A 24,859-nucleotide genomic window follows, 5' to 3' on the forward strand; every position below is an offset into this window, starting at 1 on the left:
TATTGCGCTAGAAAGATAAAAACAATGTATAGAGGATAGAGATGCTTATAGGAGTTCTGCGGTTGATAGCTGTTCGTTACCGTCACCTTTTCTTGAATCAGTGTTGTTATATATAAATCTATACTTTTATATTAATAAAATCTACCAACAAACTCTGAAACACTTGCTCCAGAGTTTCTGCCTGTTCCATAATGTAAAACTTATACGGTACCATAAATGAGATGAAGTCCGTAAGCTATAATATCATCTTATTTGATTCCCAAATGTCGTAAGATTACTGGTCCATGGGCCACATCGCTCGCCTGAGTCACCTTGGCCCATATTTAAAGATTTTCCCTATATATTCGTATGTAAAACTTTGTTTCCCTATTGTGTTCCACCCTACCCCCAGTGGTCGTGATTTTAACAAACTTGAATCTCCACTATATCAAGAAGCTGTAATGTACATTTCAGCTTTTCTGACCCAGTGGTTCCTAAGATTGATTGATTTATTGAATGTTGTTTTACATCCCTCTCGAGAATATTTCACTCATATGGAGACGTCACCTCACTTTTTGCGGTCTCATCCGAAGGACCGCCCCATTTAGTCGCCTCTTACGGCAAGCAAGGGGGGTACTGAGGACCTATTGTAACCCGTGGTTCCTAAGAAGATTTATTGTTATTTCGTTTTTCAAACATTTCGGTTGAGCATCACTGAAGAGACATTATTTGTCGAAATGCGCATCTGGTGCATCCAAATTGGTACCGTACAAGTTTTACATAAATGACCCCCATCCTATTTTTGCATTTTTGTGATTATCTTCATTTAGAAGGGGCCATGATCCTTCATTTGTACAAACTTAATCCCCTTTACCCATGGATGGTTTGTACTAAGTTTGGTTGAAATTGGCGCAGTGGTTCCGGAGAAGTGGAAAGTATAACAAGAACCCCATGGGCCACATCGCTCATCTGAGTCACGGTAGTCAATATTTAAAGATTTTTCCCTATCTATTCGCATGTAAAACTTTCATCCCTATTTTGGCTCCAACCCACCCCCAGGGGCCATGATGTTTACAAAATTGAATCTGCTCATAAAAGCTCAAGTGAACTACCTTGAAATACTAGAAATGAGAGTATAGTGACGGACATGCTTTGGCAGATTTAAGCCAGTTTCAGTTTTCTTGTCAATGACAGCATGTAAAATAATACGATATGAAATAAAGGTGTTGTTTATCGATGCTTGACATTGGTTTTACAGAAGAAATATTTTTTGATAATTGTTGAATAAGCAAAATGTGTCTGTTCAGAACAGAAGGAAAAAAAGTTACTACTTATATGTGGGAATTATTTAATTAAAGTTTTTGCTATATACAAAAGGTGCATATGGATTTAAACTAAAAGTAATAAACTGAGTTCCTTGTATATCACATTTCCTTTCTTTTTTATTCATTTACATGTAATTATGTATTGCTTTTTGTTTTCTTCTTTGTTCTCACATTTTCATATTTGTACATATGTTGTATGATTCATCCTTAATGTAATATATATATAATATACTCTCTGCAAAGAAGAATAAAATATTGAATGAATGAATGAATGCGACTAGATAAACACAATATTGCCTTTAACTTAATATCGTTGAGAGACAGAGGATATATTAAACTTTGATTTCAGTTTTTCAGAACAGATTACCATGGTATCCATGCGTCAGTAAAGGCTGATTCGCATTTCAGATATATGCAAGGTGAAGATATATATATATATATATATATATATATATATATATATATATATATATATATATAAGGGAAGTTGTTGTGGCCGAGTGGACTTACGCACCGGTTTGACAATCTTGCTAGGCGGTGGGTGCCGTACGTCGCTGGTTCGACCCCGGGCTGGGGCGAAAATTTTCAGTACCTAGTTGTGATTATTTAGTGCTTATTATATATATATATATATATATATATATATATCCAAATTGTGTTTTTAAAAAAAAATCACAGTGTCCGGTATAAAATATTAAAAGAAATAGAATAAACAGTACACAAAGTTAAAAATTTAACGCAAGCGCTTTCATTTTATAATCCTCAGGCGTTACATTTTAAAATAGTTTTGAAATGGTTTGACGTCATATAGGCGTCCTAACATTTCACGTACATAACGACGTCATAAACGAATGAAGGGAAAAGGATTTTACGTTAAGCATATTATGACGTCATAGATAATAACAGTAAACATATTTTACAGTAAGCTATTGAGAGCCGGTTTTAAAGTCTTAATAAAGTGTCTTTCTTTTTCTCGTCGGGAAATAGTATTTTCTGTATACAGTTTATAAAACGGAAATACACTGAATTGTCCGTGGCCACACACATCTATATGTTCACTAACTTTAATTTCTCTGTATTCGGGTGCTGAAATGTGTTGTTTATGAACTCGTATACGAGTTCGCAGAGTAGTTCCAGTTTCACCGATATAATGTTTTCCACAGCCAGCACATGTTATAACATAAATTAAATTTTTGGTGGAGCACGTCATATCTGAATTTACCGTAAATTCCTTGTTGTTAAATTCGAACGAACTTCCTTCCCTTAAGTATGGGCACGTTCCGCATCGCCGATCGTCACATTTGGTAACGGTGAACATTTTTTTGTTGGACTTTTCCTGAAAATTAGATTTACATAACAGTCTCCTAAGATTTTTCGGTTGTCTCTTGCTGTTAATAAAAGTATATTTCTTCATAATTTTCCCCATTTTTTCATCTGTTTCTAGTAGGTCGTTGAGTTGCCGAACGATAAGTGTAACATTAGAGTTCCTTGGGTTGTATGTTGTAACAAACGGTAAAATGTGTGAATTTGTTGTGGGATTGATTTTGGATTTATTGATAAGATTTTCTCTATTGAGTTCTCTGGCTTTCTTGATTCCGTCGTTTATAAGTTTGATTGGATAATTCTGTTTTTGTAAATAACTATTTAATTCCCCTAAACGTTGTTCTCTGGTAGGTTCTTCGCTAACGATGGTACATATTCTTCTGGCGAGGTTGTAAGGTATGGCACGTTTTGTGTGTCTTGGATGCGAGGACGAAAAGTGTAAATACTGGTGAGTGTCCGTGTGTTTGTAAAAAATATCTGTAATTATTTTATCCTCCTTTTTGATAACAGAAACATCCAGGAATGGTATACAAGATGTACTGTAATCCATTGTGAATTTTAAATTGATATCCAATTCGTTTAGAATGTTCTTAAATTTATTCAAATCCGTAATGTCTTTGTTCCAAATAATGAAGCAATCATCCAAGTATCTTTTCCAGTTTTGTCTTATATATAGACCGAATTGTTCATCAAATGATTTTTTAACTTTTTGGTATAATAATTCCTCTAAATAGCCGAGTGTAAGTGTGGCATATGTTGGAGCCATTTTGGTTCCCATTGCGGTACCTTTATCTTGAAGATAGTGTTTGTTGTTGAATGTGAAAACATTGTTTTGTAGTACAAGTGCTGTTGCCTCTAAAATAAAGTCTTTAGAAAAACGTTCATCTATTTGTTCTGGGTGTTTATCTATCCAATATTCTAGTGCTTGAAGTCCTAGTGCACAAGTAATATTAGTATATAAATTAACAACATCAAACGTTACTAATATTGCGTTCTCGTTTACCTTATCAGGTAAGTGTCGTAAGAAATCTAAATCATCACGGACAAAACTGTTGACTTCATTACACAGAGGTTTTAATATAATGTCCAGCAAGTTACTAAGTCTTTGTGTTGGGGCGGATGGCCCCCCTACAATTGGGCGGAATTTCAAATCCTTGGGTCTAAGACAAGTGATGTATTCACAATTTTGAAGCTGTATTGCGTGTTTTATTTCATCCGATTTGTGGACTTTGGGTAAGCCATAGAAACAGCTTTCTTTCAAATCAAAATTTGTGATAAAATCCTCTTCTTTTTCAGTAAGTGATGACGGATGTTTTTGTATAATTTTTCTAATTTTTTGTAGAATCTTTTTGTTTTGACTTTCATTTATTTATTATTTATTATTTATGTTACACCTATCGTTCGGCAACTCAACGACCTACTAAAAACAGATGAAAAAATGGGAAAAATTATGAAGAAATATACTTTTATCAACAGCAAGAGACAACCGAAAAATCTTAGGAGACTGTTATGTAAATCTAATTTTCAGGAAAAGTCCAACAAAAAAATGTTCACCGTTACCAAATGTGACGATCGGCGATGCGGAACGTGCCCATACTTAAGGGAAGGAAGTTCGTTCGAATTTAACAACAAGGAATTTACGGTAAATTCAGATATGACGTGCTCCACCAAAAATTTAATTTATGTTATAACATGTGCTGGCTGTGGAAAACATTATATCGGTGAAACTGGAACTACTCTGCGAACTCGTATACGAGTTCATAAACAACACATTTCAGCACCCGAATACAGAAAAATTAAAGTTAGTGAACATATAGATGTGTGTGGCCACGGACAATTCAGTGTATTTCCGTTTTATAAACTGTATACAGAAAATACTATTTCCCGACGAGAAAAAGAAAGACACTTTATTAAGACTTTAAAACCGGCTCTCAATAGCTTACTGTAAAATATGTTTACTGTTATTATCTATGACGTCATAATATGCTTAACGTAAAATCCTTTTCCCTTCATTCGTTTATGACGTCGTTATGTACGTGAAATGTTAGGACGCCTTTATGACGTCAAACCATTTCAAAACTATTTTAAAATGTAACGCCTGAGGATTATAAAATGAAAGCGCTTGCGTTAAATTTTTAACTTTGTGTACTGTTTATTCTATTTCTTTTAATATATATATATATATATATATATATATATATATATATATATATATATATATATGGGTGGGTGGGTGGGTGGGTGGGTGTATGTGTGTGTGTGTGTGTGTGTGTGTGTAAAACTTATACGGTACCTATTTTGATGCACCAGATGCAAATTTCGACAAATAATGTCTCTTCAGTGATGCTCAACCGAAATATATATCTGCTAAGAGGAATAAAATATCGAATAAATGAAATTAAACGAGGATCAATCGACCTTAAGATATCTTTTAAACATAAATTGTTTCAAAAGTTTAAGCTATAAATGAATAATGAATGATGTTTCCTAATATTGAATCCAAGGACAACAGTTATGCTTTCATTGGTGTCGTTATGAAGTCCATTATGCGATATTTTTCAAAAACATTTTCTATACTTTTGTAAAGAAATAATTTTATGGTTTTTAAAAGAATGGTATTATATCGTCATCGTTGTTTTCACCTTTAGTAACCAGTTTTGTTAAATTTTGATTATACTGTTTCAGGGAAATTGCAATTTTCTGACGTTAATATATGATTCGGTTTACGTATGTCTCGTATCTTAAAAACTACGATGTTCTATATACATGTATATTATTTGATATTTTATTTGTTTAACTCAACCAAAATGAAATCAATGCACTTTCAATACTTTATCAGATATCAGATAATAATGCGAACGTGGTTTAACTTTAAATATGTGCATGTATTTATTTGTATTGGATAATTAATTTTCATAAAAACCACGGTCCACCATCATCATTTTAGATCCTGATATGTGTTTACAATTACCATAATTCATTAACACACAGTTAGGCGATACATAACTACCATAACTCATTAGCATACAGTTAGACGATGCACAACTATGATAACTTATTAACATACGGTAAATTATGCCGCAAAACAGCTAAAGTAGGTTAAATCAAAGATGAAAACAGGGTCTAGATGAATTATACCTATCGCCAATATTGGTAAGAAAATAACAAAATACCTTTAAAAAAAGAAATCCATGAAAGGAGAAGATAACAAACAGTATTTAATCTCATAACTCCTATAATGAATACAAAATACATAGTTGGGCAAACACGGACCCCTGGACACAACAGAGGTGGGACCAGGTGCCTAGGAGGAGTGAACACCCCCTGTCGACCTATGACACCCGCTCTGAGGCCTCTGTGCTGTTAAAATAAACGGAGTAATCCGTAGTCAAAACCAATGTACCAAGAACGGCCTAACAATCGGTATGAAACACGTCAGACAGCACTTAACCCAATGATAGGTTGTATTGACAAACTAGGTCATTATAACGACCATAGAATTTGCAAAATGCTGACTTTAAACGAGAATGTTGACACCATTGTGTCATAACCCATTTTGTTACGGAATAAAATTTCTACTACTGTTGAACCCGTAGTACACAGGTTTGGTCTCAGCAGACTATTGTAAATCCTGATTCCCATTAAGATAGGATAAAAGGAAGACGTTTGTTAAAGAACATAGATTTGGTATCATTATACGTCTCTTATTGCCAATTCTAATGCATTTGTTGAGATTTATATCTCATACACAACATTGACCAATCTCATCAGTCCTATAAATGATACGAAATTAAGAAAAGGACAAGTTATTTCTTCCAAGATATACCAGATGTAACGTTACTAAATAGATGTTTTTTGTATCAAATCGTCATACATTTTCTGAATTTATAACGAGATATACAGATCATACATATGTCAAGAAAATGAAAGAAACCCCACTTACATTGTCTCCAGTTTCACCAATCCAACACACGCCTCTTTCTGTAACGTTGTTGTTCGATTATCATTCAAGTATCTAAAGCAGAGAGATATCAAGATCAACATCCAATTATCATAATCTTTATTTCAATTACCCGAAGCTTTTTCAAGATTTCAGCAGATACTGTAAAAATTGAAAAAGAAGAGGAGATACATTGAATAATTTTCTCTACACTACAAACATTAGTTACATTTGTATATGCTCTTTCACTATAAAGTGATGTTTACCAAGACAATTTAATTTGTTAACTGGCATTCTGCTGTTCCATAAAATGTAAGCAACAATAAATATCTTAGCGCAAAACAAGTAACTGCCTTCTGAAACATACGAAGGCTGTTCGAAATGTAATTTGTATTTTACCACACTTTGCACAATTTCGTGGATGATGATACTCTTGAATATATCTGTTCAATACCTTTCGAACGATATAAACACGAGCCTTCAGTTCCACTTAGTTTTAAATTTATAGTTATTTGAATAGAGCCAGTTATTAATATCTAATTTCCATAAAATATCTAAGTATGAAGCAGAGGCGGACGACTCTGTTGTGTCTTTTATTTCGAGCTCACATGGATATATCGAATCGACATGTGAATTAAAGTTATCATTGTTAATAGACAAAACGTCGTCGACATATCTAAATGTCGAATTGAAGGCCACAGCAAGAGATTTCTTCTTCTCACGTATACGTTTTTGAAAGAAAAAAAATCCGCTTTATATGAATATAGAAACAGGTCAGCTAACAAAGGGGCACAATTCGTGGCCATGGGAATTCCAACATACTGTTGGAAGACCCGATCACCAAAGACCACGAAAATAGTATCAATGAGGAACTCCAGCATATTTTTCATTTCAACTTCAGAGTACTTGTGCGTGGAATCAGAGTGGCGTTTAACAAAGTAAGTTTTTGGATGATCACAAGATAGAAATATTTGAGTTATCCATTTTTGTTGAAGAAGCAACTGTCTATGATGTCAAAAAATCTAGTCTTTATTTGATAGTGGGGAATGGTCGTGCAAAGTGTTGAAAAGTCATTTATTATCACATCCGATATCTTTATGTTGCGGACATCAGATACGTTTTGTACAGATTGACTTTGACTACTGATTACTCAGTTTATCTGATAAAGATATATGGGTCAATGCAGGTGTGATAAGTCGACAAATGATGCTTACTCTTACACACCTGATTCCACCTCTGGTAAGTCCAAGTGTCTATATATTGCCAAATTTTAATTTTGTTTACTTCATACATTAGCCACTGTTTGTGTTATCTTTACTTGTCCACAAAAGCAATGCCTAAAACACTTTTTGAATAAGCATACTATCAAATGTTCTTCAGTCTCATAAAAAGCTAATAAAAAGCGATAAAGATATGCTATGTATCCAAGATCTGTTTTAAAGGACTCAAACACTACATAACACACGAACTATAGCGGAATTATTTTCTAGTATAATATCAGTGTTTGATTGCACGCCAGACGATTACCTGATTCAGGGGTATTGCTAAAACGCGGAACAGAAAACGAAACGGAAGACGGTACAGAAAACGGAAAATATTGTATGCAATAATGTTATGAGAAGGTCAGCATTCTGCAAAATTAAAGGTTTATCATGAACAAGGGAAGCAGGAATTACAGAGAGAAGGGGAAGTAATCCACAGAATCCACCGTTTTATATACTTCATACTAATGAATATTAAAGAAATAATCATACTGAAAAGTCTTAAATTTTCAAATTTTATATCCATTGAATTAAAGCCCCCTCCCTTCCGGAAAGCAACATTGTAAAAGATATATTTCCCAATAATTTTCCCGAAACTTAGCCTTCTGAAATCGAATTTGCTTTTATTCGTAATTTAGGTCTACACCTGGTATAATACTATAATACATGCATGTATTTATGTGTCACGTCAAATTTTAAAGCGAACGGGTCCAGTGTGTATAAAGGATTGCCTCATTTTGGGATAAATTTATGTGAAAGTTCGTACATATACTAATGAATATGTATTTTAAAATCATTAACTTAACTTACCATGAAAATTATCAAAAAAGAAAAGTAATTAAAGAATTAAATCATACTGAAAGTCTTGAATTTTCAAATTTTATATCCATTGAATATCCCCCCCCCCTTCCCGAAAGCAACATTGTAAAATATATATTTTCCCAACAATTTTCCCCAAACATAGCCTTCTGAAATCGAATTGGCTTTTATTAGTAAACGAGTCCGGTGTGTATAAAGGTTTGTCTCATTTGGTATAAATTTATGTGAAAGTTCGTACATTTACCGACATCCTGCGGATTAGTGTTGAACCCGAAGAAATACAGGGGGAAGAAAGATCGAAACAAAACCAATGAAAACTAAGGTGAAGTTTACGATCCAAAGTATGAGAAATTAATATATCATAGCTAAAAGACAAACAGAGAATTTATTAATTAAAAAGTCATCTCATCATTAATCTAAATAGTAAGATACAAGTACTGCATCAGCTTAGAAATAAACTGTTGGAAGTCCTCCCTAATTAGGATTGGAGTGCTGTGGTCACTAAGTCTCTGTTACTTTAAAAATGATATATCAAACACAAGATGATTAACTTGCTGACTTAATAAGATCATGAATTGTTGTTATATACATATCACACTCCATTTAGTAAGTATACACATACACTGTATTATGTACATGTATATATCTACATGAAAATGTGCGTTAATGACGTTTTGCCACAGGGGGGGGGGGATATAAAGTACACATGTTCTCTCCATTCTCTACCCATAGGTGTCTCTGTTCGCTAACATATCTCTCTTTGCCGACATTTCAAAATTCTTGTAAAACGCTGTGTAAATTCTTATACAAACATCAACTTCGCTTAATCTATTGATGATGTAGAATTTTAAGATGAAATTGTTTTATGCCTTGTTAACAAATTCCCAAAATTTTGATTTTTTGCCGTTATCTTAGCTACATTAATCACTATAACTCTTCAATTCTATTCCGTCTCCCGTTAAATTTTCCGTTCCGCGTTTTATCAACACCCCTGATTCAGTGGCAATTGTTTGTGAGAGAATATGAGGAAATAAATTCTTTTTTCTAAAATAATTAGTTACTAATGATTGTTGTGCCTTATTATAGTGCTCAAACTAACTGCCTTCTGTGATAAAAATATACGCACTATCAGTCAAATTGACCGGTGCGGTAGAGATAAGGTTAATTAAGATTACAGGTTGTTCATCTTAATGATTGATTGTTTTACGTCTCGTTGTGAATTTTGAATATTGATCTGTAGGTGAAATAAGACACAATTAATTAAAGCTATGCTTAGCGCTCAGAGCCGTAGCAACAAAGGTTTTTTTAAGCGTGCCAACGCCAGAAAAATACTGTAAGTTGTTTTAATTTTGCGGTGTTCTAAAAAGTTGTTTTAATTTTGCGGTGTTAAAAGTTCGCGGTTTTTAATATTGGTATAATTGCGATGGTTTTTGTTTTCCTGGAATTCAAATTTTATTTTGATTACTGGTAACTGTTTAAAACGTATTGTGTCACACTTGCAAAATGATTGCTGTTGTTTTAATTTCGCGGAAAAATCCCTGACCGCGAACACAGCGAAATTAAAATCACCGCAATTATTTCCCCATTTACAGTAACTTCATGTTTTTCTACAGTAGTTAGTTATTAATGATTGTTTTACATTACTATAATTCTCAAAACAGCTACATTTTGTGATAAAGATATAATACCAGTTGTATGTAGGATAATTCCTGTTTTGTTTTTGATACTCAAATTAAGGCTGATTTTAACGTTACAGTTGATCCACATTGTAGTAGCACGCAATGAATTAGATGAGCTTCCACAATGAATCTCTCTATAAAGCCGAACTCAAACTTAGCTTCCTTAAAAACAGTTTATGATAGCAAATATGATATCAATGATGTGAGGCGTAATCATCAAGCAACTATAACTGTGGAAAAAAGAGACAACTATCGGTTTACAGTCTCCTAAGGAGACCATATAGTGATAGAGAGATGAGGAGAGAGAAATTTAGAGGTGTAAATATAGATTGTGTCTCCCTTACACTGTGATATAGGATATGTCATAAAATTTTCACATTTAAAGGTTCTTTATCACATTATCAATATTTCCTATAATTATTCTTAAAATGTAGATTTTATTGAGTTATCATACAATAAATACGAGTCATATAGAGATACTTACAGATACTGTAAATTCACTAGAGTATCAAAAATCCTATCCGGTAATACTGTTATTTCATTGTACTGCATGAATCTGAATAACAAAGATATTTTGATTAATCTGAATTCATAAACACTGATTTGTTGAAAGACATTGTTATCAATAAAATCTTAAAGTATTTAACCCAAAAATATCTAAATTAGCATCAATCGAGTCTTTGAAGGGGGGGGATAGTTCCATCAAAATGGATAGTCATTATATATTTGTATACAATTGTACACGGAATAAGTTGAATCTGATATTCTCTCACACGTGTAATAGTCATATGGTTTGATATATCGAGCTGAACTTTATATATATATATATATATATATATATATATATATATATATATATACAGGTCCTCTGCTGGTGGACTGTTAGTCCCCAAGGGTCACTACAGCTCAGACGCTAAGTACTTCGTTACTAGCTTGAAAACACAGATGTATATTTAATTGCTGGGATAAATTTTGAAATTCATTTCATAATTAAGGATTATATTTCCCTCATTCATAGCTCTGATCCTTGGACGAATCTGGCTCCAGTTTGTGGCATTCTAGTTTTCCTTTTAGCTCTTCCAAGTTTTTTGTAATTTCGAATTTCTAACATTTGGGCTTGAGCATCACTGAAAAGACATTATTTGTCGAAATGCCCATTTGGTGCAGCAAAATTGGTACCATATAAGTTTTACATCCGGAATATATCTCGTGTTCGTAGTTTCAAAGATTTACAGACACTCGTTCTGTGTAGTCTTATTTTACGCATTAGCCGTCAAAATGACATCTGCGGTAGAAGTAGCGATAACGAAGAATACAGATTCATCTTAATTGATTGATTGTTTGTTTTACGTCTCGTCGAGAATTTTTCATTCCTATTGAGTACGGTAAATTTAGAGCTATGCTTTTGTGCTCAGGGCCTTTTATTAGGACTAGGACCGTCAAACTTGGTCAAAGGTCAAAGTATCAATTAGAATAAAAACCTTGTTTTTGTTTTCAAGATGTTTTCGTTAACTTAGATGCAACTGGTGTATGTTGTACCATTTGCGGTACTCTTGTTTCAATATGGCTGCTCCCAGAGATTGAAAGATGTATTAATCTTTATGAAATACCTCCCTATTTCCTACTAAGAAAACTACATCTTAGTGATTTCAGAATTCATTATATACATCAAAATGAGAAATAAAAAGCCTTGTCACATTTTCATGTTCGCTTCCTTTAAGTAAACATATGAGATTTTTTTAAAAGTTAAAAAAAAACATTTCACTATAAACCCGATTCCCTTCAATGAAAAACTAATACAATTATGCAAATCAAAATATAAATGACTTATTTCAGATGCTTTTGTTCACATCATTTACATGTGACATCTTTGACTTAATAGTGAAGACACTACAAAGATTGCAGCCCCTGAACTACTATGCAGGATGGCGTGTTGTAAATGTGAGCCTAGTAAATCAAGTTCTCATCACTCGGATGAAGCTTCGACTCAAGGGATCTCGACATGGTCGACGGGTTTTGTACAAGTCGGGCTACCATTTCCAACATACTTAACACTATTATAAGTGTCTTGCATGGAATCTTTTATAAAGGTGTTATGGTAAGACTAGGCAACTGAAATGTAAGGGGTCACAGCCTAAAACTTTTGAAGAGTTTGGCTCTGCAAGAGCATCTATTGATTGCACTGAAATAACACAAGATGTGCCATCTGACTTTAATAGACAAGTGCCTCATATAGCAATTACAAGAGTCGGCATACTATGAAAGCTTTGACTGCTGTTGCTCCAAATGGTTCTTGTGTTTTGGGTCACCTCTCTATCCTAGGTCAGTTTCAGATGCCAACATAGTTGAACATTCTCGGTTTTTAGATAATCTTATTACAGGAGATTTAATCCTGGCTGACAAGGGATTTAATATACATGACAAGATGCCTTCTGGAGTTCAGCTCAACATCCCTCCATTTCTGGTTAACAACACTCATTTTACAAGCAAAGAAGCTGAATTATGTTATAAAATTGCACGAAACAGAATCCATGTTGAGAGGGTTGATGAGCGGTTCAAAAATTATCAGATTTTAAGCCACATTTCAGCAAACTACAGACCTTTGTCTAACATTATGCAACTTTGTGCATGCTTTGTTAATCTTCAAGCACCATTACTTAAAGAGATTGCTTAAACAATCTTGTCTTCTTCTTTAGAACCATTGGGTCAATTTCAACCAAATTAGGTACAAAGCATCCTTGGGTGAGGGGCTTTTAATTTTCATGACGTAAAGTTTGATATGTGACGATATCATTTTGAAAAAGATAACAAAGTAATTTGGTCTGTGAACTTTTTAAATTATTCCATTCATAGCAGCATCGTTTACGATTTTATTTTTACGTAGGCTGTTGTAATTTAGTACATACAAGTTTCACCCCTTCTGTACGAGTCATATCCTTTTTGAACAGGTCAGAAGTTGTCTGCTGTTCAAATCTGTTTTATATTCTTTAAATAACAAGATTACCCTGAGCAGGTAAGAAGTTGTGTGCTGCTCAATATTTGTGTAGACCTATTAATTTCATAGATATTAGGCTTAATTTTTATTTGAGCAGGTCAGAAGTTGTCTGCTGCTCAATACATAGTTGTAGGTAGCATTTCATATATGGAGCAGGTCAGAAGTTGTCTGCTGCTCATTTCTGTTGCATGTTCTGTGTCATTTAAAAAAAGTTCCCTTCTCCAAGCAGGTCAGAGGTTGTCTGCTGCTTTGTGTTTTGTTTTGTCATTTGATCAGGATACTTACATTATTTTTCATTTGCCATTCGTTGGCTGGCGCATCAACTTAAATGCATCTCGTTGCATGTCTCATTGCTTGGTGGCTTTTTTGTGACCACCTTTTTGACCTCATTAGTGTTTAGTTGTATATTGGCTTGGATCAATCTGTGTAATGTATATGTTTATTTGTGCAGTTGCAAATCTAGTCCTATTTTTTTTTTTTATGAAGTGGTCCCAGCCAATTAATTTTGTAAAAAAATTCAACTATGACGTATTTTTTCTCTGTCGTCATTTGTTTCAATAAATGACATAATCACTCAACAATATTGTTATTTCATCATAATAATAGTCAGCTGTGACAAAAAAACAAACTTCCGAATGACAGAGGTCCTTCCAATATTATACATCTCTTACCTTTAAAATTGTTGAATATAAATAAAATTCTAATGAAGTAGGTATGTTTTACACTGTCCACTACCTATACATGTACACAGGAGCTTGTCTATTCCTTCAAAGTGTTTGTTTTTTCATGTGTTTATTTACAGGAAATATGTAATGTCAACATAAATATTGTAAACATAGCCATAACATATTTGGTAAAAGTGTTTTGATTTTGTGTTTTTAATAAATGTTTTGAAATGTGTATGTTTTGTTAGCTGGGTTTATACTTTTCAGCTCACAAGCACTATTCTGATCACTTTTAGTCTAGCATCTTTTTGTTTGTTAACTTTTAACATTTCTAGGGTATAGAGGATTCAAGTTTCTTCAAATTAAGTGTAAATAGTTTATAAGTAGTAAAAATTTTGTAAAATCTTATAAAAATCTTCTTAAGAACCACTGGGCCAATTTCAAACAAACTTGACACAAATCATCTTCCAAGTGAAGGGGACCTAGTGACCTTTGACCTTCTTTGGAGAAAATTTAACCAAAACAATGTTTTACAAACTGTTTAAAGTAGGGCTTTTAGATGATACAGATTCCTATGTTTTTATGGGAATGAAGATTGCAAAAAATCTTTTAAATTCACAGTACAAATATAGCTGTGAGAATGTGGCCCATGGGCCTTTTATTTTTGTTAATGCTTGATATAAAACTGTAACAACTATTGACTATATATTTATTTATATGAATGTAGTCTAAGCCACAATTGAAACTTCAAAATGTTTTTTTAAACAAACCATGTTGCTTGATGTAAATTTCCTTTCTGAAAATAATGAGTGGTGATGAAGTAATTACTTTAATTTTGCTGTCAAATGGGAAAAAATGTTCATGGATATGAAACATATATGAGGATCTCATTATAGAAAGATTAAACATTTTTACATTGCAAGAACTGGGATGATATAAATTTCTAAGATCAATGACTGAAGGCACAGCATTAAAAAAATTCAATTGCACTGTGTGACCGGTCAACAGGGGATGCTTACTCCTCCTAAGCACCTGATCCCACCTCTAGTGTGTCCAGGGATCCGTGTTTGCCCAACTATCTATTTTGTATTGATTGTAGGAGTTATGAGATTGATCACTGTTCGTTATCTTCACCTTGCACTGTACAGAAGTAAAATAATTTCTACGTCTTGTTCACTTCTGGTATAAACTTATAAAAATAGAAATCGATGAGTTTTTCAATATTTATTTCCCAGTTATCACCCCTTGCAATGCGGATAATTGCGAGATCTTCTTGTGTCCATACTACCAAACCACAGCACATTTTGGTTGCAATATGAAGTTGGATTTGGCGATAATAATCAGTGTTTTCTTTTAAATGCAATTGATCAGCTACTTTTTCTGAAATTAGAAAAGGTAAAGTTAGAACATTTTAATTATTTGCATGCTGATGGTGAAGAAAAGAAAAATCATATTTTTAATTCTTGGTGATTTTTAGCTCTCTCATTTCTTATCATTAGTGCAACATTAAACAGTTAATCATACTAAGGAAAAATTCTTTGACAACTTCAACTGCATCTGCTATCTTCATATCTCTAGCTCAGTATGGGAACTTAACTTCAGTCAGGTCAGGTTTCAAGTACTTAGCTGCCCCTGACTGGAAATGCAGAATATCTGGTGGGCAACATGGCTGATGATTGACAATTCCATCAGGAGAAGCCCCTATAACTCCAGATTCATGTAGTCACAATCCTGCACAAAAACAAATGAAACTGATATAAAACATGAATACTTTAGGAAGGCTGTAATATTAATTACCCTGGGGTTTAAATATACCTGTTTCATGTACAGATGCCCCTAAGACATTTGCCATCACAACATATAGAAGTTACAGTAAACTTGGTGTACAGTTTTAAAGTTAAAAGATTTCCCCCTTAATCTGAAAGTTAGAAATAATTGAGGGTTGGGGGTGTCAGTTCAGCAGAGCAAGTAAAATGTCTATATTCATTTTGCAGTAAATTTTATATACAATACCATAGTAACGCAACTAACCAGATGTGTCTTTTAAACTGTAACATCCCAGTACATTACTAATTACCTATAAGTTGGATCAGAAGGTGGATACATTTCCTCAATTGTCTCAATATTCTTAGGTTGAGACTTTGGGCGTTTCAACCAACTACATCTCACATCAGTCTTACTAACATTCCTGTATCTGTAAATACACAAATGGACACAATTTAATGCATTCTAAATCATTCAGAGAAAACAAAGTTTGATTAGAAAGTGTCCTTCATCTTACCGAAAGAGAAGAACCGCAGTGACATGATGAGTAATCCGTCAAGACGCATTCACAGGAAGAAGATTTAACGATATCATCATCCAATTCAATCTAATGTAATATATAAAAAGAAGGAAATGTTAAAGTTGTAAGATTTAGGAATTATCTATTGTTTGCTGCACACACACCTACTACTCTCAAAGATAGTAGTTGAGGCCGGATATTTTTAATAACCCCTCGAATTTCGATGAGTTCCCTCACCCCCCAATATAGTTAAAAGCAGATATCCCTACTAACGGTTGGAGAAGATATGATTTTACTTAGATTGCAAATATTTTATCTTAATAAATGTAATTAAACATACATCGTCATACAATGTATTTAATAAATTTCGGCATTATCTTTAGTCACCAGTTGTCAGAGTTGCACGATGCATGCATGGAAAAACATCGTACTGTTTACTTACCATTACTTTCTATGCTAGGTTCCTCATGCTGCCCTGAACTGTTCCCGTAATCACCCCATTTTCCTCATCATAGAGAAATTTAAAACTTATACGGTACCAATTTTGATGCACCAGATGCGCATTTCGACAAATAATGTCTCTTCAGTGATGCTCAATCGAAATGTTTGAAATCCGAAATAACTATGAAGGTTTAGATCTAAATATAGCCAAAAACAGCGTGCCAAACAAGTGGACCCAAATTCGTCCAAGGATAAGAGCTATGCATGAGGGAGATAAACATAGTTTCTATTCACAGAGTTCTCTGACCATCGTTATAGCTTTGTACAACCCTCAATATATGAAGCCCAATAGCGCAAGGACATCGCCATGTATATTTGTTCGCGGAAGTAACTGTTTAGGCGAAATCTCGAGTCACGCGAGATTGACTTACACGGCCTATACTCAAATTTAGGCTGATTTTAACGTTACTGTTGATCCGCATTGTGGTAGCACACGATCGATTAAATGAGCTTTCACAATGAATCTTTCTATGAAGCCGGACTTAAACTAAGCTACCTTAAAACAGTTTATGATAACAAATATGATATCAATGATGTGCGACGTAATCATCAAGCAATTATGATTGTTAAGAAAAGAGACAACTACCGTTTCACGGAGTCTCATAGGGAGATCATATAGTGATAGAGAGATGAAGAAAGAGAAATATAGAGGGGTTAATATAGATAGTGCGTCCCTTACACTGTGATAAAGGACATTTCATAAATATTTCACATCAAAGCGTTCTCTTAAATTTACTCTGAAAATGTAGATATTATTAAGTTATCATACAGTACATAATAGTATATAGAGATACTTACAGTTCATGTAAATTTACCAACGTATCAAAGATCCCATCCGGTAACGTTGTTATTTTATTGGAGGACAAAATTCTGAATAATAAACTAAGACATCTTGATAAATCTGACTTGTTGTAATACATTACTGTGAATAAAATTTGAAAGTCTCTATCCCAATAATATCTAAATTATCATCAATAAAGCCTTGGAAGTTGGGGTATAATCCCATCTCGATGAATAGTCATTAGATATTTGTATACAATGATACACGGAATAACTTAAGTGAAATCAGATATTCTCTCACTCGTGTAATAGTTGTATAGTTTGATAGAGTGAGCTGAGCTACATATACATGTAGAGATCCGGAATATATTTTAAGTTCGTAGTTCCAAAGACTTGGAGACATTCCTTTTGCGTAGTCTTGTTATTTACGCCCTACCAGTCAAATGGACCGGTGCGGTAGAGGTAGGGTTAATCAAGAAAAAATCTTCATCTTTAATTGTATATTTCACGTCTCGTTGAGAAATGCTCACTTGTATTGAGACGTCGCCAGCTGTAGCTGACGTACGACATATTTAGAGTTATGCGTTTCGCTCAGGGCCGTGGTAATGAAGGGTTTTTTTAGCGTGCCAACGCCAGGAAAATAACTTCATGTTTTTCTACAATAATTAGTTATTGTTTTACATTACTATAGTTCTCAAAATAACTGCATTCTGTGATAAAAATATAATACCAATTGTATGTCGGATAATTCCCGTTTTTAATACTCAAATTAAGGCTGATTTTAATAATACTGTTGATCCACATTGCAATAGCACACAATGGAACAATGAATTTATCTATGAAGTCGAACTCAAACCTCAAAACAGTTTATAACAAATATAATATTATTGATGTGAGGCTTAATCATCAAGCAATTATAAATGTTTAGAAAAACGACAGTTATCATTTTACGAAGTCTTAGGGGACCATATAGTGATAGAGATAAGGAGAGAGATACAGAGGGAGTTGTTATAAGTTGTCTGCCCTTTACACTGTGATATAGGACATGTCATAAAGTTTTCACATTTAAAGGTCCTTGATCACATATTTCCTAAAAGTATTCTTAAAATGTAGATATTAAGTTCTCATACAGTAAATACGAGTCATATAGAGATACTTACAGACGCTGTAAATTTACCAACGTATCGAACATCCCATCTGGTAATACTGTTATTTTATTTTCGTGAAAGTATCTGAATAATAAAGACATTTTGATTATTAATGACGATTGGCTTGTTGAAATACATTGCTATCAATAAAATCTAAAAGTATTTAACCCAATAATTTCTAAATTATCATCAATAATGTCTTGGAGGTTGGAGTATAATCCCATAAGGATGAATAGTCATTGAACATTTGCATACAATTGTACACGGAATACGTTCAATCTGATATTCTCTCACTCATGTAAAAATTATATGGTTTGATATAGCGAGCTGAGCTACATATACGTGTACAGATCCGGAATATATATTATGTTCGTAGTTTCAAAGAGTTTGGGACAATCGTTTTGCGTAATCTTGTTTTACGCACTACCAGTCAAATTGACCAGTGCAGTAGAGATAGGGTTAATCAAAATCACATGTTGTTCATCTTAGTTGATTGATTGTTTGTTTTACGTCTCGTTGAGAATTTTTCACTCATAATCAGACCTCACCAGCTGCGGGTGAAGTACGACATATTTAGAGTTATGCCTAGCGATCAGGGCCGTAGTAAAGAAGGTCTTTTAGCGTACCAACGCCAGGAAAGTAACTTTATGTTTTTCAACAACAATTAGTTATTAATGATTGATTTTCATTACTATAATTCTCACAACAGCTGTATTCTGTGATAAAATATAATACCAGTTGTATGTAGGATAATTTCTGGTTTTAATACTCAAATTCAGGCTGATTTTAACATTACTGTTGATCCACATTGTGGTAGCACACAATGAATTAGATTAGTTTGCACAATGAATCTCTCTATAAAACCTGACTCAAACTTAACTTCCTTAAAAACAGTTTATGATAGCAAATATGATATCAATGATGTGAGGCGTAATCATCAAACAATTATAACTGTGGAAAAAAGAGACAACTATCGTTTTACAGAGTCTCCTAAAGAGATCATATAGTGACAGAGAGATGAGGAGAGAGATATTTAGACATGTCAAAAAGTTTTCACATTGAAAGGTTCTTGATCACATATTTCCTAAAAGTATTCTTAAAATGTAGATATTATTCAGTTATCATACATTAAATACGAGTCATATAGAGATACTTACAGATACTTTAAATTCACCAGAGTATTAAAGATCCCAGTCGGTAATACTGTTATTTGATTGGTGTACAAGTATCTAAATAATAAAGATATTTTGATTAATCTGAATTCATAAACACTGATTTGTTGAAAGACATTGCTATCAATAAAATCTGAAAGTATTTAACCCAAAAATATCTCAATTATCATTGATATAGTCTTTGAAGGCCGGGGAAGGGATAATTCCATCAAGATGGATAGTCATTATATATTTGTATACAATTGTACACGGAATAAGTTGAATCTGATATTCTCTCACACGTGTAATAGTCATATGGTTTGATATATCGAGCTGAGCTACATATATATATATATATATATATATATATATATATATATATATATACAGATCCTCTGCTGGTGGACTGTTAGTCCCAATGGTCTCTACAGCTCAGAAGCTAAGTACTTCGTTACTAGCTTGAAAACACGGATGTATATTTAATTGCTGTGATAAAATTTAGAAATTCATTTCAAAATGAAGGATTAAGCATCTCCCTCATGCATAGCTCTGATCCTTGGACGAATTTGGCTCCAGTTTGTGGCACTCTAGCTTTCCTTTCAGCTCCAAGTGTTTTGTCATTTCGAATTTCCAACATTTGGGCTTGAGCATCACTGAAAAGACATTATTTGTCGAAATGCCCATTTGGTACATCAAAATTGGTACCGTATAAGTTTTACATCCGGAATATATCTCATGTTCGTAGTTTCAAAGATTTACAGACACTCGTTCTGTGTAGTCTTATCTTGCGCATTAGCAGTCAAAATGACATTTGCGGTAGAAGTAGCGATAACGAAGAATACAGATTCATCTTAATTGATTGATTGTTTGTTTTACGTCTCGTCGAGAATTTTTCATTCATATTGAGAGGTTACACGCTGTAGATGAAGTACGACAAATTTAGAGGTATGTTTTTGTGCTCAGGGCCGTAGCAATGAATGTCTTTTTTAGCGTGGTAACGCCAGTAAAATAACTTCATGTTTTTCTACAATAATTAGTTATTAATGATTGTTTTATTTTACTTTAATTCTCAAAACAGCTGCATTTTGTGATAAAAATATAATACCAGTTGTATGTAGGATAATTCCTGTTTTTAATACTCAAATTTAGGCTGATTTTAACGTTACAGTTGATCCACATTGTGGTAGCACACGATGGATTAGATGAGCTTCCACAATGAATCTCTCTATGAAGCCGAACTCAAACTTAGCTTCCTTAAAAACAGTTTATGATAGCAAATATGATATCAATGATGTGAGGCGTGATCATCAAGTAAAATTATAACTGTTGAAAGAAGAGAAAACTATCGTTCTCCGGCGTTTCTAAAGGGAACCATATAGTGATAGAGAAATGAGGAGAGAAAACAAGAAAGGGGGTTAATATAGATTGTGTGTCTCTTACACTGTGATATAGGACATGTCATAAAGTTTTCAGATCAAAGCGTTCTTGATCACATCTTTCCTTAAATTTCTCTAAAAATGTAGATATTCTTCAGTTTTCATACAGTAAATACGAGTCATATAGAGATACTTACAGATATATACAGTAAATTTACCAGAGTATTAAATATCCCATCTGGTAATACTATTATTTGATTGTTGTACAAGTATCTGAATACTAAAGACATTTTGATTAATCTGAATTCATGAACACTGACTTGTTGAAAGCCATTGCTATCAATAAAATTTGAAAGTCTTCATCTGAATGATATCTAAATTATCATCAATAAAGTCTTACAAGTTGGGGTAGAATCCCATCAGGATGAATATTCATCAGATATTTGCATACAATTTTACACGGATATTCTCTCATTCATGTAATAATTATATGGTTTGATATAGCGAGCTGAGCTACATATACAGGTACAGATCCGGAATATATATTATGTTTGTAGTTTCAAAGAGTTTGGGACAAGCGGTTTTTTTTTTTACGCACTACCTGTCAAATTGACCTGTGCGGTAGAGAAAAGGTTAATCAAAATCACATGTTCATCTTAGTTCATTAATTATTTGTTTTACGTCTCGTTGAGAAATGTTCACTTATATTGAGACGTCAACAGCTGCAGGTGAAGTAGGACATATTTAGAGCTATGATTAGCGCTCAAGGTCGTAGCAGTGAAGGGTTTTGGCGTGCCAACGCCAGGAAAATAACTTCATGTTTTTCTACAATGACTAGTTATAAATGATTGCTTTACATTACTATAGTTTTCAAAATAAATGTATTCTGTGATAAAAATATAATACCAATTGTATGTCGGAAACTTCCTGTTTTTAATACTCGAATTAAGGCTGATTTTAACATTACTGTTGATCCACATTGTGGTAACACACAATGAATTAGATGAGTTTCACAATGAATCTCTCTATAAAACCTGACTCAAACTTAACTTCCTTAAAAACAGTTTATGATAACAAATATGATATCAATGATGTGAGGCGTAATCGTCAAGCAATTTTAAGTGGTGAGAAAAGAGACAACTATCGATTTACAGAGTCTCCTAAGGAGACCATATAGTGATATAGAGAGATGAAAAGAGAGAAATATAGAGTTTATATAGATTTTGTGTCCCTTGATTTGTTATGTAGGACATGTCATAAAGTTTTCACATTCAAAGATTCTTGATCACATATTTTCTAAAATCATTCGTAAAATGTAGATATTATTCAGTTATCATACAGTAAATACGAGTCATATAGAGATACTTACAGATACTGTAAATTCACCATAATATCAAATATCCCATTCGGTATTACTGTTATTTGATTGCCGCCCAATTCTCTGAATAATAAAGATATTTTGATTAATCTGAATTCATGAACACTGACTTGTTGAAATACATTGATCTTAATAAAAATGGAAAGTCTTCATCCCAATAATATCTGAATTATCATGAATAAAGTCTTGGAAGGGGGTGGGGATGCAATCCCATCAGGATGAATAGTCATTTGATATTCGTATACAACTGTACACGGAATAAGAGGAATCTGATATTCTCTCACTCGTGTAATAATAACTATAAGCTATATGGTTTGATAGAAGGAGCTGAGCTACATGCAAGGTGAAGATAACGCACAGTGATCAATCTCATAACTCCTACAAGCAATACAAAATAGATAGTTGGGCAAACACGGACCCATGTACAGATCCGGAATATATCTTTGTTCGTAGTTTCAAAGCTCCTGGACTTTACAGATTTTATGGGGCTTGCAATATTTCTCCTATTTAGTCATTTGTACTATTTTCTATCATTTTAATAAGGTGAAATTAATGAAAATGACCCAAATTTTAAGGGTTTTATGAAATAAATTAAGTTCTCCCAATAAAGTAATTCAAGAAATCATAAGATTTTGTCATTTATTTCTCCGGGAGTGGAAGGAATTATTGTTTTTTTTTATCGTTTAGTACATTTTCCGAAACAAGATACCGCGATTTACCTTAAATTTGAAAAGTTTAGGGGGCGCCGGCTGCGCCCCCCCCCCCCCCTCTAAATCCGCCACTGCTATCTATTTGTATTGCTTATAGGAGTTATGAGATTGATCACTGTTCGTTATCTTCACTTTGCATGAATGAAAGTTATTATAATAGCAAATCCAACTCACGAAAATATGTATAGGTAAGTGACAAATTGCGATCCACATGTCAATTGTGACTGACATCATGTGATAAAATGTTATGTAAGGATTTTTGTTTGCTTTGTTGAAAGGCGGATCAAGCAATGCCCCCCCCCCCCCCCCCTCCTTTCCGCCCGTGAGAAATATATTTGAAAATGAACAGGGCAATACTTACGTGGCAAATCATTAATTCGAATATAATATCGGTGTTTTAATCTATTATTCGACCATCATATAGAGAAAGATGATTTACAACATTGATTTGCGTACGAGTAGATGCTAATATTGACAACGAGAAAACAATAAACCGAAGAAACTTATTGTACACGTTGACTTTCTATTCCACAGAAGGCTGAAAACAGTGTCGCGATGTAAATTTAGAGAGAGAAAAAAATAGGTCCGGCATCTGGTTGTCAATGGTGTGTGTCCCCATACCAAACCAGATTATACAAAAATAACCTGCGTTCCTCAATTGGAATTTGACCAATCAGAGACAGGGATACAATAACAGTTAAATTATAAGTTGATATCTTCAATGGTTTTCGAGAACAATCGGGGACAAAATGACCCTCTAAAAATGAAAAAAGCAAATATCTTAAGTAATGCGTGACGTAATTAAAATATGATACCATCCCTTAATATCTCACGAAAATCGATCGACGCATATCCGAGAAACCATTTTTACAAATATTGTAAGAAAAAAATATACCCCTCTCTCAAATTTGCATACTTCATAGGATTTACGAGATTGATCACTGTTCGTTATCTTCACTTTTCCACACATCTTTCTTTAATTTCCTCCTAATGAATTTCAACATGTAATCTTCAAATGTTAATTTAGATGAACTTTGAAACTGATTAATGTTTCAACGAAAACAAAAAGAGAAAAGACCAAATCGTGTAATCTATGTTGGAAGACAGGGGCTTATAGAATGGTTTACACCCCCCCCCCTAATTTAGATTTTTATGCGACGTGTATAATTTGATTACATGACCCCCCCCCCCCCCCCCCCCCCCGCCGCTCTTAATTACTATATATCATGTGATATGTATACTTTGATCTGGACTCTGAGAGGTTTAGAATAACTTACAGATGACACGTGTCCGTGGAGATGTTGGTTGGTACTCCGCTCAGTCCTTTATAAGCACAATCAACATAAGTCCCATCACACTCAGACGAGTTACCACAGCTACACCCGTCAGGACAGGCGTCCGTCTCCCGGCTGTAAAGCACAGAGAGCACGACAGACAACAAAACCACCAGCTGCATCATTATAATCTGAAGAAAAGTACTGCTACTCTACGCTAAATAGAATAATTTGTCCTGGTTACTGAACTAAAGTATCCCTCCAACTACT

At 33.7% G+C, this 24,859-nt stretch overlaps 1 protein-coding gene across 3 annotated transcripts; it reads right to left on the reverse strand.

The window, feature by feature from the left end:
• Positions 1-15,205: 15,205 nt before the first annotated feature.
• Positions 15,206-24,859, reverse strand: LOC130050921 (carboxypeptidase N subunit 2-like). 3 transcript variants are annotated; one of them, XR_008799305.1, is made up of 9 exons: positions 24,593-24,859; positions 22,597-22,668; positions 19,858-19,929; positions 18,713-18,784; positions 16,714-17,642; positions 16,269-16,358; positions 16,065-16,181; positions 15,512-15,718; positions 15,206-15,367 (listed from the first exon to the last, which is right to left on the reverse strand). XR_008799305.1 is itself a non-coding variant. In XM_056151842.1 (7 exons), the coding sequence occupies exons 1-5, from the start codon at positions 24,772-24,774 to the stop codon at positions 17,567-17,569; spliced, it is 474 nt and encodes a 157-aa protein (XP_056007817.1). In that variant the 5' UTR covers positions 24,775-24,859; the 3' UTR covers positions 15,512-15,718; positions 16,065-16,181; positions 16,269-17,566. The 3 variants fall into 3 exon arrangements, 1 of the variants encoding a protein (XP_056007817.1); XR_008799306.1 differs by lacking the exons at positions 15,206-15,367; positions 19,858-19,929; XM_056151842.1 differs by lacking the exon at positions 15,206-15,367 and having other exon boundaries at positions 16,269-17,642.

This window comes from Ostrea edulis, chromosome 10 (genome assembly GCF_947568905.1).
Source record: "Ostrea edulis chromosome 10, xbOstEdul1.1, whole genome shotgun sequence".
Taxonomy (NCBI): Eukaryota; Metazoa; Mollusca; class Bivalvia; order Ostreida; family Ostreidae; genus Ostrea; species Ostrea edulis.